We start from the raw sequence: 15,522 nt of genomic DNA on the forward strand, positions 1-15,522 counted from the left end.
GCTCTCCAGCAAAAGCTGTTGGTCGTCGTTTTCATACCATTCGTTCTTGTGTTGTTTGTGCAAATTCGTGTCAATGCAGGGGTGCTGAACCGGAAGCAGGCTCCCAGTCCAGCTTCCCCAGGTGACCAGCCCCCCCCCCATCCCTCCCTCTTTCCCCGGACTGCCAGTTATTTGGTAGTTTCCTTGCTTTTGCACATCCCCATCCCCTTCTAAAAGGTTGCAATCCCTCCACTAAGACTGAGTTACTGGCAGGAAGGGCTTGAAGCCAGGACATAAGGGGTGGGGGGGAACCATTCTAGATGGTTTTTACCCAATCTTAAAAAATCATCTCATATTTGCTTGCCATGCTGCACCCGTAAGTGTTTTGACTTCTCAGCCGTTCATTTGTAGCAGAAAGTAGCCATGCAGAGCAATGCTTTGTATAGCCTTCTGAGCCCTGTCTGAACATGCCGCTCCTGCTTTGTGCCCCCCCCCCGCAGGAAACTCTGCCCTCCGCAGAACACCAGCTGCCCCCCTGAGAACCCTGCTCCGAGTCCACCAAGGGACAACACAAACGCATCTTCCTCCCCTCCCCAGGTAAGTGACAGCTCCTCGAGGCGTGTGCAGAGAGCCGTGGCAGGGACGCAAGGCCGGTCGGTGTTCCTACTTCTGTGGGGCAGAGGGTTTCCTCAGCTTTGGGATAAGGCGATAAAACCAGCCTTTCCTGACCTGGGGGCAGATGTGTTTTACTGGCTGGAAACGATGGGAGGGCGCCCGAGTTAGGGGAGCCTGATATGCCACAAAGTAGCAATGTAAATAATACAAATGTCCATGGATGCATGGAGAAGTTAGGGTGAAAACCATTCCCTGCCTGGTAGGGAGCACAGCCCCCCAGTGGCAATGGATTTAAAGCCTCTGCGTTTCGGGCTTCCCAAGTGAAGATGCTTCTCTTTTAACGCTGTGTTGAATTTCTCCTTGTTCCCCCAGAAGCGACCCCAGCCACTGGAATTCACGGACCCGCCGGCCAACAAAAAGTCCCGGATTTCTCACTTCGCCCAGAGGACTCAGGCCGTTCTCAATGGCAAACTGAACTCTGCCAGCAGCAAGGAGGCCTCTTTGGCTGCCCTGGCGGCGCCCGCCGATCTGGTCAGCTCCAGTTCCGTCTTCCCGACCCTGGAGTTGCCGAGGCCTCACGACCCCCTGTCCGACGTCAGCAACGACCTCGGCCACAACGGCAAAGACTTTGAGATGGCGGAGCCGGCCGAGAGGTTGGCGGTGGCAGGGGCGGGCTCTGTCCCAGCGAGCAAACACAACTGTGGCACACACTCGAAGTCCCGGAGGAAGCTCAAGAAGCAGCACCGGGAGAGGGAAAGGAAGGAAGAGCAACAGCAGCAGTCCCGGGAGGAGGGAAACTGTGAACAGAAGAAGGACGTCTCGAACACGGGCCCCACGCAAGACATTGCAGGTGGGTGTGCCGCCAGGAGGCCCGCGGCTTTGAATGACTTGCGAGGTGCTGGCATTTACAGAGGAGAGAGAAACAAATGGCTCTTTCGACAAGCATGCTTCCTTTGTGCTCAGGATCACCAATTGTGCCGTTTTTTCCCATTCTAAAAGGCTTAAATTTTATTCATTTATTTAAAACATTGGTATCCCACCCTATATCATTAAGATTTCAGGGCAGCGTACAGATAAAATCAATTTATTTATTAATTTTTTCCAATCTTTTATTGTAAATTTTTACAAAACAAACTGAAAACATAAAACCTAAAAAAAAAGTACAACATAAAAATACGACATGTTCAAAACTCCTCAGTTCCTGATATTACAGTATTCAAGAAAGGAAAAAAAGGGGGGAAAGGTTACACATAAACTTCAGTGCAAGCAGACCAAATATCTGCATATAAGTCCATTTGCAAGTTACACCTCTTTCAGATGTTGCTACTGTTAGGTCTTCAGTCCATTGCGTTATAGGCGGTGAGCTTTTATCCTTCCAATATCGTAGTATCAGTCTTTTAGCAACCAAAAGGGTGCAAAAAATCCATTTACGCTGACTGTGTGTTACATTCCAAGAAGCAGGTAAATAGTTTAAAAGATAAAATCAATTTAAGCAGTATAAAGCAGTAAATCATTTAAACAGCTAAAGGCATATTAAACAAGATAATACCAATTAAAATTTAAAACAGTTAAAACAGTGTGCTACTTTAGGGAATGCATTTAGCCCTCAAAGGCTTGGGTAACAAGGCACGTTTTTACTTGGTGCCGAAATGAGATCAGTGTCTGCGCCACTCGGGCCTCCAAGGGGAGGGCATTCCACAGCTGGGGTGCCACAGCAGAGAAGACCCTCTTCCACATCCCACCGTAGTGTATGTCTCACATTGGTGGAGTACAGAGAAGGGCCCCTCCAACAGATCTCAGTCCCTGGGCAGGCGTATATAGGGAGAGGCACCTCTTCAAATATCAAGGTCCCAAACCGCTTAGGGCTTTAAATGCCACCACCAAAACCTTGAATTCTGACCGGAAGCGTATTGGCAGCCAGTGCAATTCCTTTAAAACGGGTGTTAAATGATTTCTAAATGCCTCTCCCAAGGTACTGGCAGGAAGGGCTTTAACCTAGAACAGAGGGGTATTTCTTTGCATTTTTGGCCCTTCCCACCCCTGGAAGCATCTCCAAAATGGCGTCCAGCCCTCAACCTGAAAGAGGTCCGACAACCCTGGTTTAGACGATGCACATGTTGTGTTGCAGGAGGGGGCATCTGAAAAGAAGCTGCCTGTCCCACAAGAGAGAAAGACGGGCAAGTGGTCTGACCTGGTATTAGGCAGTTTCCAGCGTGCTCTTCCAGGCTCATGGTGGACAGGACGGGGACTGGTTTTATGTGGCCACGCCGCCATGGGTTGCTGAGTTACTGACTGAACCTCCACTATGCGCCAACAACACTCACACCCCTCTAGGGACAGTGTCATGAACTTGCCCAAACACAGGCTCACATCCCTCAGCTCGCTCGTTGCTAGCCCAGCCAGCGTGGAAGCGGAGATCCAAAGCCTCTTTCGCACTTCCCACCACAGAGCTTCAGCAGCATGGCGCCTCTTTAATTTGGAGCAGCCAAAAAGTCGCAAAGACCTCTTTGGGCTGGATGTCAAGCAAAAAAGCCAAGGAAGCATGGGGCAGATTTTTGTTGTTGGTTCATTCATTGCATTTCTAAACCATCCAAAAGCTGAAGCTCTCTGGATGGTTTACAAAGATTAGGGTGCAATCTTTGTACTTTTGTAAAGCGTCCAGAGAGCTTCGGCTATGGGGCAGTATAGAAATTAATAAATAATAATAATAATTTTGTGCATGTTTAGACAGATAAAGCCCTACAACTCCCAGCATTGAATGCTGGGAGTTGTAGGACTTTTTTCTGTCGAAACATGCATAGGATTGTGCCTTGAGATCCTAAAAACACCATATAAAACTATTGCCATACCAAAATATAAAACAGTTTTGCACAATCAACAGTAAAAAAATCGCAGGACATGATGCAAAGACACTGCAGTTTGTTATCGTCTTAGGGTGGAATGGAGGAAGTGTGACGTAGGTTTCATATAACACATGTTTTCCAGTGCATAGCTCAGCCGTCCGCAATCCATTTCTCTCCAAATGTTTTGGGCGACAACTCCCAGAATTCCTGACCATTGCCCATGCTGGCTCGGGCTGGTGGGAATCGAAATCCAAAATATCTGCCGGGCACCAGGTCGGGGAACACTGTTGTACCTAATTCACCTTCCAGAACTAATCCTGCCTTTACTCACAGAGACTTTCCCGCAGATCTGTGTAACAATTAGTGTTGGGAAGAACTTCTGGCTTTTATGTTTTCCTCATACCCTGAGAAGTCAGACCGTGGATCTGCCTAGCTCAGAACTGTACACGGACTGGCAGCAGCTCTCCAGCCTTACCTGGAGATGGCGGGGGGGGGGGGGGGGCGGGGAGAGACACAACCGTTGCCAGTTCTGTCCCAGCATGCCTTGTTTGGGTCCTGAGATCGCTTATGCACCTGCCACGCCTCAAACCCAATTTAAAGCAGATACGCCAAACTTCTTTCATCCCGGGGGCCAAATCACAATTCAGACAAGTTCTTGGGGGTCGCATTCCAGTGGTGGGTGGAGCTGAAGGCAAAAGGGGGCAGGGCCACAAATAACAGCATCTTTTAGGTAAAGCTCCGGTATGTCACCCTTGGGGTGCTGCACCAAAGCCAGAAAACCACCCAATGATCCGTGACTGGGGGAAAGGGTGGGACCAGGGAAAGTGGCGGGGGGCTGTCTGGGGACCTCCAGATCTGGCTTGCGGACATGCCGGATTTGGCCCACGGCCCTGAAGGTTCTGCACCCCCGGTATAAAGAGTTTGGTTGAACTCTGAAGCTTGCTTCCTGCTTTCCTAGGTGGTCCTAAAAATGGTGGTACGCTAGGAGTCTGTCCCCCCGCATTTTTTTTCTAGTGGGCCAGCGTGGATGTGTGCATGTTTTATTTTTTTTCTACGATGAGCAGCTGTTTCTCAGAACATCCTGCAGGGCTACATGTACGTCCTGAGTATGATCACTAGGCGGCAGCCAAAGGCAACCCAGATCCCATGTCCTGCCCTCCTTCCTGTCCGTCCCTCGTTCAGTTTCCTTCCTAGATGGACTTTTTTTTTTACTAGCCACAACTAGAATTAAGACACGCTCCAAGTGGCACTGCTGATCACGTCTGTGTACATGAACCAGCCTGCACGCCACAGCACAAAATCCTCTTTTTTATTTTTATTTATTTCATTTCACTTCTATACCGCTGAAGCTCTCTGGGCGGTTCACACAAATTAAAACCACAGAGCACAGCATAAAACAATATAAAATATGAAAGGTTAGAACCACAATAGAACAGTACAACCAGAATAAAACCTCACAGCAATGCAGAGATTGAAAATACAGATTGAAAACACCAAAGCTAAAAGGCGAGGAAGCTAAAATGCCAAAATACTGGGAGAATAAAAAGGGCTTTGCCTGGCGCCGGAAGGAGTACAACATCGGTGCTAGGTGAACCTCTCCAGGGAGCTCATTCCATAGCTGGGGCCACAGCAGAAAAGGCCCTCCTCCTGGTAGCCACCTGTATTGGCTCCAGGAGCGTAGCCAAGTCATTTGTAGTGTTGGAGAGGCCTAGAGATCCATAATGCTTGCTTAAGTTCATGATTGGTGCAGTTCCCATGCTAGCAAGCCTCTGAGCATGTGCAGATGAGTCAAAAGGCTGATAACAGCCTTCTTGGTGCATTCCTGGCTAATGAGGAGAGTCTTTATCTCTGATGTGCCTGAGAAGCAGAGGCTGTTTACCTCAAAGCTGCAGGTGGCCGTGCTGAGAACCAAACACTGCTAGCCCATGCGGGGAGTGAACGCTGGGGGCGCGTGCTGCTGAAACGCTGCTTATCGCTAACCTGTAGAGTCTAAGACCCATTGTGCCCAGCAGCTCGGGGTTCAGAGAAGCTGTCTGATCCAACCACTGGGTAGGCCTGTGTGCTGGAAGTTGCCCAATAAACCTTCCTTGTAAGCAGACCTTTGAGTCTGATTTATCACTATCTTGGCACCTCTGACCTAAGAGTTGGACGCCCACAGCCGGGGCAACACGCCACCTGCCTCACTTCCTTTGGCAGGGGCTCCTGGAGAAGTACCGCTGAGGGTGATCTTAGGGTCCGGGCAGGCACATATGGGAGGACGCAGTCCTTCAGAGAACCTGGCCCCAAGCCATTAAGGCTTTGAATGTTAACACCAGCACTTTGAATCAGGCCCAGAAACGGACTGGCAGCCAGTGCAGCTGGAAAAGTACTGGCGTAATATGAGCTCGTTGGCCGGTCCCTGTTAACAGTCTCGCTGCCCTGTCTTGGACCAGCTGAAGTTTCTGGACTATTTTCAAAGGCAGCCCCGCGTATAACACATTGCTGTAATCAAGATGAGAGGTTATCAGAGCACAGATAACTGTAGCTAGGCCATCTCTGTCCAGATAAGGGCGTAGCTGGAATTTCACCCTTAGCTGATCAAAGGTGCTCCATACCACCAAGTCCACCCGTGCCTCAAGTGACAGTCCTGGGTCCAAGAGCACACCCAAACTATGAACCTGATCCTTTAGGGGAGTGCAGCCCCCGCCCCCCCAGAACAGGTTGAGTATCACCCAGCCAGGCAGGCAAACCACCCACTAACAGTACCTCCGTCCTGCCTGGAATGAGTCTCCGTTTATTGGCCCTCATCCAGTCCGTTATCGTGCCCAAGCACTGATTCAGAACACCGGCTGCCTCGCCTGGGTTCAGTGAGAAAGAGGCAGAGCTGGGGGTCATCCGCATATTGATGGCCAAGTCCTTTCAAGCCCCCTTTCTTTAAGCAGAGTGCCTCTTGTGCAAGTGGCTGAAGTTGAAGATGCCAAACTTTTCCTTCTTTCCCCCCTTACGCCCTTCTCGCTCTCAGGTTTGAACGGGATGTGCAACAGCTCCAGCGTTCCATCGTCCACGTCGGACACACCAGACTACTTGCTGTAAGTGTTTGAGGGACCGGGGGTGGGGGGGCTGAGTGTTGGCAGGGCCTGGGTGCCGCTTCCTGCAGCGGCCAGACAGACGCCACAGTGGGAACCCCACAAGCAGGGCAGTGAAGGCAAGACCCCTCCTCAGTTTCTCCCCCTGACAAGCGATACCTGGGGTAGACGTTTGCTGTGCATGGAGCTTAGAATAGCAGACGAGCCCGGCTGCATCAGACCACAGTCCCCTCTGGCCCAGCATTCTGTTCCCCGAGTCGCCCATCAGATGCCCACGGGAGCCTACGAGCAGAGCCTGTGTGGTGCAGTGGTTAGAGCATTGGTCTGGGATGCGGGAGACCCAGGTTTGAGTCCCCGCTCCATCATGAGGCGACTTTGGGCCAGTCAGTGATGCCAAGCCTAACCTACCTCGCAGGGTTGTTGTGAGGATAACATGGAGGAGAGCAGGACCGTGTAAGCCACTTCGGGCTCCTTGGAGGAAAGGCAAGATTTGAATGTTGATGATGATAAAGGCATGAGCACAATACCACTCTCCCACCCATGTTCCCCAGCAACTGGTGCACATAGACACACTGCCTCTGAGACTGGAGGTGGCGTATAGCTGTCGTGACTAGAAGCCATTGATAGCCTTCTCCTCCTCCAGGAATTTGTCTAACCCCCTTTTAAAGCCATAAAAACGGGTGGATATCACTACATCTTACGGTAGGGAATTCCATAGTTTAACTCTGCGCTTCCCTCCTTGGATCTATCCCGAATCTCCCCCCAATCAGCTTCTTGGGATGACCCCATTGGGCTCTAGTATTATGAGAGAGGGAGAAGAATGTCTCCCTGTCTATTTTCTCCACACCAGGCATCATTTTGTCCACCTTGATCACATCTCCCTTCACTCACCTTTTCTCCAAGCTAAACAGACCCATATGTTTACAACCGCTCTCTAGCCCCTGGATTATTTTCCTTGGCCTTTTCTGCCCTTTTTCCACCTCTACAATACCTTAGGTGTGGTAATCGGAACTGGACATAATAGTCCAAGCACAGTTCCATGTTTAGTTTTCCTGGCTGGTAGCCCTTGAAAGGCTACCACCTCCTCCTCCGTAAACTTGTCTCCTCGTTTAAGCCCACCTCCGTGAGCGTGGCCATCGCCACCCCCTGTCCCGGCAAATTCAAGCTGAGTATTGCTATGCAAAGAAGTTCTTTCTTTTGCTAGCCCTCAGTTTATATTGCCACCCCAACAGTTCTCCAGCAGTCTCTGGGACACCAGGTTGGGGCAGCTGCTCTAACTCTTTTTATGCCCCCTAACTCTTTTTTTTCTCCATAACAAAAAAATCTCCAACCCTGTAGCTTTTCCTTGTAGGGGTGTCGCGTCAGCCCCCAGCTCATTTCAGCGGTCCTTCTCTGCACATTTTTGGCTCCACAATTCTCCCTTCAGAGGGGGCAATTTGAACCATATTCAGCACACCCGGCACCGCTAATTTATATAGAAGCATGACAATGCCGGCTGATACATTCCATTCCAGCCTGCACCCTCCAGGTGGCTTGGACTTCAACCTCCATCAGCCCCAGGTCAGGAATGCTGGGAATTGTGGCCCAAAACATTTCGAGGGACGGCCGTTCTGTTCTTTTCCTGATAATTTAGGACTTGGCTCCCAATATTCCCTTGGGCCTGATGCTATGCACCGGCAGTAAGAAGGGCATGACCCTCCAGCTGTCCTGGACTGCAAGTCCCATTGTTCCTGGCCAATGGGCAGGGACAATGGGAATTGTGGTCTAGTATCATCTGGAAGGCTAGCATTCCCCCAACCCCACGGCACGTCTTCACTGCATTGGTCATGGGGGAGTGGGGGGCGGGGGCGTGCTGGTTTCTCGTTGGTTTGCTCACGTTGGGTTCTCCTCCACGCTCCAGCAAATACGGTGCCATCGCTTCCTCCGAGCAGCGCCAGAGCTACAAAAACGACTTCAACGCGGAGTACGGCGAGTACCGCGACCTGCACGCCCGCATCGAGCGGATCACGCGGCGCTTTGTGCAGCTGGACTCGCAGCTGAAGCAGCTCTCACAGGGCTCAGAGGAGTACAAGGTCAGGGCGGGGGTGAGGCCGGGCAGCCGGAAGCGGCTAGCCGTCCTGTCCAGGCCGCCACGCAGTAGGGGGAACAGAGGGAGCCCCGTGTGTGTCTCTTGGCTGAGAGCTATAGCCGCGGCTTCCTGGCTCCTCAGTCGGCCTTGCAAAGAAGCCACTTCTGGGCGTCACATTTTAAGGAAGGCCTTGGCAAGCTAGAGCACATCCAGAGGAGGACGCCCAGGAGGGTGGAGGCCTGGGAACCACACCCCCTGAGGAGCGGACGAAAGAGCTTGGGTGCATTTAGCCTGGAGAAGAGAACATAGAATAGCAGGGTTGGAAGGGGCCTGCAAGACCACCCAGTCCAACCCCCTGCTCAATGCAGGTATCCAAAGCAGAGCATCCTTATAGAATCATAGAATAGCAGGGTTGGAAGGGGCCTATAAGACCACCCAGTCCAACCCCCTGCTCAATGCAGTTATCCAAGGCAGAGCATCCCTACAGAATGGTAGAGTAGTAGGGTTGGAAGGGGCCTGTAAGACCACCCAGTCCAACCCCCACTCAATGCAGTATCCAAGGCAAAGCATCCCTGACAGGTGGCTGTCCAGCCTCATCTGGAATGCTTCCAGTGTGGGAGAGCCCACCACCTCCCTAGGTAATTGGTTGCAAGATTGAGGGGAGGCACAATAGCTGTCTGAAAAAAAATAGCGATATCAGAAGGACCGTTGCACGGAAGATGGAGCAGAGTTCTTTGTTGCTCTTGGGGACAGGACAAGAGTCTGTGGGTGGAAGTTGCGGGAAGCAGATTTCGGAGAAACATTCCGAGAAACATCCGAACAGCAAGAGATGTTCAGCACTGAGACGGAGACCGCTGGAGAGGTGGTGGCCTCTCCTTCGCGGGGGGTGTTTAAGCACACGCTGTGTGGCCACCAGTCAGGGATGCTGTAGCTGCGTCCCTGTATTGGAAGGCCTGCATTGAGCAAAGGGGTTGGACTAGATGACTTTCGCGATCCTGTCCAACTCTTAAGGTCCTTTCTGTGGAAACTGCTAGCCCAGAAACTGTTTACTAGCCCTCTCCGCTGCTAATGCTGCTGTTGTTGCTTTTACATTCACACCCGCCATCTTGTTCCCTTGCAGACTATTCACGATCAGATCTTGCAAGAATACCGGAAGATTAAAAAGGTAAGTTTTTTTCAGTCTTGTTTCCTGGTGCCTCGTTTTCCCTCTGTGTGCGTGCATAGCAAGGAAAACCCTCGCCTTTTTAGCCGCTGAGGAGATCCCGGCTGGACCAGTCACAGGATGCTGGGGGAAATAGGGAGTAGAGCAGCTTTCTCTAACCTGGTGCTCCCACCGCAGATGAATTGGACTGGAACTCCCATCATCCCCAGGCAGGTTGGCTGTTCTTGGAGGAGGAGAGGTCATAAGTAGAACCACCAAGTTCAGCAACAGTGCACTTAGGAAAGCCCGGTGCTGGGAAGCAAGCAGGAGGGGCCGTGCTGGCTTGCAAGGTGATGGGAGTTGTAGTCCAGGAACATCAGGAGGGCACTAGGTTGCAGAAGGCCAAATTAAATAAAATGCCCATTGCAGCCATGGAACGAGTCACATCTTTAAGATGTGGTTTCCACCCAGGCTGGATAAGAGGCACCTGGTAATAAAGGTCCTTTTTTCCTCCTTTTTTTTAAGGTCCTGTTTTCCTCCTTTTTTTAAGGTCCTTTTCCCCTCCTTATTTTGGTTTCATAGAGTATTTCACAGCAGACAAATAGGTAGTCAGTTGACCAACATGCTCACCCTCCCTCAATTTGCTGCTTTCCCTGGCATACTAAAGCGGTCCTTTTTTCCCTTCCTTTGTCTCTTTCTCCGCACAGACAAACCGCAATTACAGCCAAGAGAAGAACCGCTGTGAATATCTCCACAACAAACTGGCCCATATCAAAAAACTGATAGCCGAGTACGACCAACGGCAATTCCTATCCTGGCACTGAGGCTCAGGGCCAAGCGGGCCGTGAACCTGTGAACGTTCTCGGGGGGGGGGGGGGGGTAGAGATGTCTTTAACTGGGCCAGTTGTGCATTCAGTGACCCGTGGATTCAATCCCAGCAAGAAGTCCGACCCTTCACTGTACACAGCCAGGAGCTGACATGGCGTAACCCACTTCTCTGTTCTCTCCAGATATTAAAAACACTTAAAGAAAGGGAATTTTGCTGATTTTTGGATGCCAGCCCCAACTCCACTCCCCCCAAACAGTTGACCGTTCAGCTTGTAGAATCAGGCCCTCGGCTCTGTTGCAGGTCCTATGCCGGTGACAAGGGGATTGCCCATGGTCCTACGGCATCGGGGGGAGGGGAGCAGAGGGAGCGCCCTCCCTCCCCTATGCAAAGCGATGGTCATGCTCTCCATCAAATGCCCACATTCCTTTCTGCGCACTCCTTTTTGTACCTCTGCCCTCTCTCCGCCGCCAAATGGCCAAGTTTTGGTGGGGACCTAAATTCGGGGCGGGGAGGTGGTGCTTCCCAGTCACGATTCCCCAATGTGGCTGATCTCTCAGCCGCACGTGTGCGTTTGGCATGGCTGCCGTTCCCGTGGCTGATCACATTCTCCAGCTTTTCTAGGTTTTATAAGCTCGTTTTTATTAACTGCTGACTGGTGTTGGGGGGGTTGGTATTTTTTTTTAAAGGTCTCTTCTCAAATGGTGTCCCCTGTCCTCCTTCCTTCCTTGTCAAGATGTGGAGTTCTGTTATGGTGAAAAAGACTTACCAACCAGACCTCTTACCTGGAGGTGGTCTCTTACCTGGAGTGGGGCAGCAGGGGAGGTAAGGGACGGGGGATATTCTTTGTTCTCTCTTGCTTTTGTGCAGATGTCCCAAAGGCACAGCACAGAATCAAAGGAATACTTCAGAGAAGGGAAGCTCTGATGAATGTCTTCAACCAGTTTTCGGTTTCCTCTCCCCCCCCCTTCACCAGCCCAGAGGGAAACATTTTAGGCAGGGAGGAGTGCACCCCAAAAGCACAACGCTGTTCACCCCGTTGTTTTTTGCCATTTTTAGCTTTATTCCTGCCAGCTTCACTTCCCTCTCCGAAGGCTCCTTCTGGAACTGAAATGGCCTCCAGTGGAAGCGGACATTCCTCACCCGCCCTCTTGAGTGGGTCGTCCCACCGACGGCCACCCCCTCTGCCTCCAAATTGTGCGGTTTTGTTTTTGGGTTTCGCTCCCGGCACTTTTTTGCAGGGTGGCTGGCATTTCTCTGGCCGTTTCCAAAAACGCTTGAGCCAAAATGCAGCGGCTGTGTCGGTGAGGTGGAGGGCTCACCCTCTTCTCCCCCCTCAGAGCGAAGGGGTTTTCCTAGAGCAGGCCAGACGAAGTGAGGAGAAGGCCTTGAGAGGGTAAGCTCAGCTGCTGGAGGAAAGTGGAGTTTCCAAGCACCACCCTAGTCCTCATGAGAAAAGGGGGACTTTGAAACAGGGAAGATGAGATTAGTTGACTAAAATCCCAGAGACATTATTCAGACATGCACTACTTTGTTTTCCTCCCCTGCAGCGCTGCGTGTTGAGGGGAACGTAAAGGGGGGAAACACTTTTGCTAACCTTTCCTCAGTGGGAGTTGGCTGGAAGCCGAGGGGAAGAAATTTTTGAGTGTTCAGACTAGGCGCGAACCTCTCCTTTTGTGAGCATGCAAGCAAGACATGGCTCATGTTCTCCACCAGTGTGGGGTATTTTCCATTGGGGTGCCGCTTTCATCAGCACGGCCTTGGGGGGATGTCAGGTTGCCTTGTTGAGCTTTGGTGAGGTGGCCAGGCAGGTGTGAATCTTGAATCCTGCACAGGATCACAATTCAGGTGTGTGTGTGTGGAGGTCACACCAGCCTCCCATGCTCCACTTCATTTTTGTTCCCTAATGTTGACCCTTCCCTCTGTTTTAATCTGCATCTTTTGACAGCAGTCCTAAATTAGTGCCCTACTGTTAGGATCTCTAGGATATTTTCAGCAGTGTGACTTGGGGATCCATGCCAGAGCAGGGAGGTAGAAAGCACCTTTCTCTCTCAGTCAACAAGTCAGTTTTTTTCCTTAACCCTCTTCCGATTTCTGACCAAGGTAGATAAATCTAGCGCAAAATACACCAAGTTTTAATTCCTTTAGAAAAGGAGCAGGAACAAAAAGGGGTTGTAATGTTATGAGCGCCGATGTCTCAGAACTTCCTAATATGGGGGGGGGGGGCTGAATATTTTTGGAGGGAGGTGATTAAAAAAAGAGATGGATCTCAGTTCTTTATATGATAACCTGTTCTATATAATATTTTTGCAAATGAGAGTTGGATACAAAGATGTATTGTGTACATTACACAGGCGTGTGTGTGTATGTATAAATATATATAAATAAATAAAATCTATATATTCTGGAACTTTCTAGAATTTGGAATAGATATTTAATGACTACCCAAATGGAGGGGAAAATATACTGTGAGACTTTGCTTTGCTGCTTCATTCTGAGACTGTTTAAAGGAGCATCCTTTTTATTTTTTAAAAAATGTGCATTTTCTGTTTGATTGCCTTTTTAACGATTTACATGCTCTAGGCAAAACGTCATGCCAGGCAAAAGGGGAGGGGCTTTATAGGGATCCCTTCTTAAACAGATTTGAATGTGATCTAATTTATTCATAGTGTGTTTTTGTAATAATTGTATTAAGGTGATAAAAAGAGATCTTGAGCCATGACGTTGTTTACAAGAAAAAAGTTTCAAACAAAAAGAATTTTTCTCATTGCCAAAATGTTACCATTTAAAAGCGGTGTAAAGCCTTTCTCTGCGTTCCTAATCTTTTTTTTTTCTATTTTGAAAAGCTGTTGCAGGGGTTAATACACTCGGAGGGAGGGAAACAATAAAAATACAAAATCAAAAGCTGATTTTTATTCAACACCATTTTTTGCAACATATAAATAAAGTCATTGTACTGGAAATACATATGCGCCGCGAAAGTCATCTGTTGATGCGATAACTTTAATAACGGTAACTCTTCCCTGGTGTGACGGCCCTGCAGAGCAATTAAAATACATGGTCTTACCTGGGTCATCCGTACAACAGCTTTCCCCAATTTGGTGCCCTCCAGATGTGTTGGACTACAGTTCCCATGATCCTCAGCCGGCATGGCCAATGGGAGTTTTATTCCCAACAGAACTCTTCTGTAATCTGGAGGGCCTCAGGTTGGAGAAAGCTACCTTGCAACACCCTTATAAGGTAGGCCAGTTTCATTAGCCCCATATTGCAGGTGAGTGCATGCCAGATGTCCTGAATCAAAGATCTGAGCCAAATAATTCAGTGTTTTCCTGGCTTTTGCCCATTCTAAAAGGTGGAGATGCCTCTCCTAAGGTTTAGCTCCTGGCAGGAAGAGCTTTCAGCTAAAATATGATGGTGTTTCAGCCCTTCCCACTACTTTCCTCGGGCTGAAAGAGGTTTGACACCCATGAGTGCTGCCAAGAGCTCATGGGGCTGTGTGCATTGTATCATTAATCCTTACAACAGCCCTGTAGGGTAGGCTGATACAAGTATTAGGGCTCAGTCTCACACGCAAGTTCTACCCACATCAGTTCCTGCCCGATCGTTTGAATTTAAAGATGGGTGAGACATACTGCAGGAGGGAGGGAGGGAGCAAGGAAGAGCTGCTAAGTCAGAACTTGGGAAGTTCTCCAGCAGACGAGGGTGGGAAATCAAATGGAGAAGAAACACTAAGGGAGGAAAATGAAGAAGTTTTAACTGAGGCAGAGCAGAGGGAATCCCACAAGGGCAAATCTTCCTGTATGACAGAGGGGAAGCTGAGGCTTAAGAGCACAGACAGTCTGTACCAGTTTCACATGCGTTTGTTTGTTTGTTTATTTCATTTCTATACCGCCCAATAGCCGAAGCTCATATGACCGTTCAGCCCCCTTTCCGCCTTAAATCTGCATTTTTAAGAATGCACACAAAAATGTGTATTTAACTGCCTACTTCTGAATGTATTTTCTTACAAAATAAGCATTTCTAAATGAATTTTATCCTAAAATACTTCTTTTAAAAACCCAATAACCTCATTTTAATGAGGTTGGGTCAAGAACTCCATCGCAGAGCTGGGAAGTATGAAATCCAAAGGACATGCCTTGTTCCAATCGGCGTGGGAATCCAGAAAGTGCAGGTCCGGTTGGTTTGCTTCAGATCCTCAAGCATCCCTAGAATCCAGGCTTTCACAGGTTGGATGCACTCCACATGTTGTGGGTGTCAACTCCCATCAGCCCCAGGCAGCATGGCTGATGGTTGTAGTCCAAAAACATCTGGTTGGAGCCAGGTTGGGGCGAAGCTCTTTTAAGCTGCACTCTTACCAGCCTGATGCTGTGCAGATGTCTTGGACTATAAGTCCCATTGTTCTCTGGGGATGATGGCAGTGGCAGTCCAACACATCCGCAAGACACTGGGCCAGGGATGGCAGTTCTGCCCACTTACCAGGGAATAAGCCCTACTTATTCCTGAGTAAGAACTCAGTATGACTTACTTCTGAGTAGACAAACTGGGTTGCACTGTTGGCCCTGAACCTGCCATAGTAATGAGTTTGAAGTGACGCATGTTCAGGCCTAAATGGGTTGTTAAAATGAGACTTCCTGGGGGGTGGAGTATATTTTGGGGGGCTACGTGGCTTTAAAGTGGCTATCCAAGCAGGGGTTTTGCAAGCACCTCCATGCTGTTGGATCAAGTGCAGAATTTAGGTCCTTGAGGACAGTTTCACCTTAAAAAAAAAAAAAAAAGGGTTTCTGTCCCTTGCTGTTGCAAAGATGCAATGAAAAATCTGTTCACCAGCTACCCTCACCGAAGCCAGCAAGGGCATCTGAAGGGCGAGAGTAGCCCCTTGCACCAACCTGAATTACGCAAACGGATAAAGAGAGTGCCTCCAAATTTGCATGATCGATATAGGTTGCAGAATTTTTGCAAGGATGCTGAATTTTGATTCAGCCCAG

General features: G+C 49.6%; 1 protein-coding gene across 1 annotated transcript in view; it reads left to right on the plus strand.

Annotated features, from left to right (window-relative positions):
* Positions 1-12,947, plus strand: part of ELL (elongation factor for RNA polymerase II) — a 53,737-nt gene extending 40,790 nt beyond the window's left edge. Inside the window, exons 7-12 of the mRNA XM_084825782.1 lie at positions 480-576; positions 967-1,444; positions 6,439-6,505; positions 8,403-8,574; positions 9,691-9,735; positions 10,419-12,947. Of these exons, the coding sequence (XP_084681908.1) occupies positions 480-576; positions 967-1,444; positions 6,439-6,505; positions 8,403-8,574; positions 9,691-9,735; positions 10,419-10,535 (976 nt within the window). The 3' untranslated portion in view covers positions 10,536-12,947. The remainder of the gene's footprint in view (positions 1-479; positions 577-966; positions 1,445-6,438; positions 6,506-8,402; positions 8,575-9,690; positions 9,736-10,418) is intronic.
* Positions 12,948-15,522: the final 2,575 nt, after the last annotated feature.

The sequence above is a fragment of the Heloderma suspectum genome, chromosome Z (assembly GCF_057233095.1).
Source record: "Heloderma suspectum isolate Gila_16-S chromosome Z, 16-S_ref, whole genome shotgun sequence".
NCBI lineage: Eukaryota > Metazoa > Chordata > Lepidosauria > Squamata > Helodermatidae > Heloderma > Heloderma suspectum.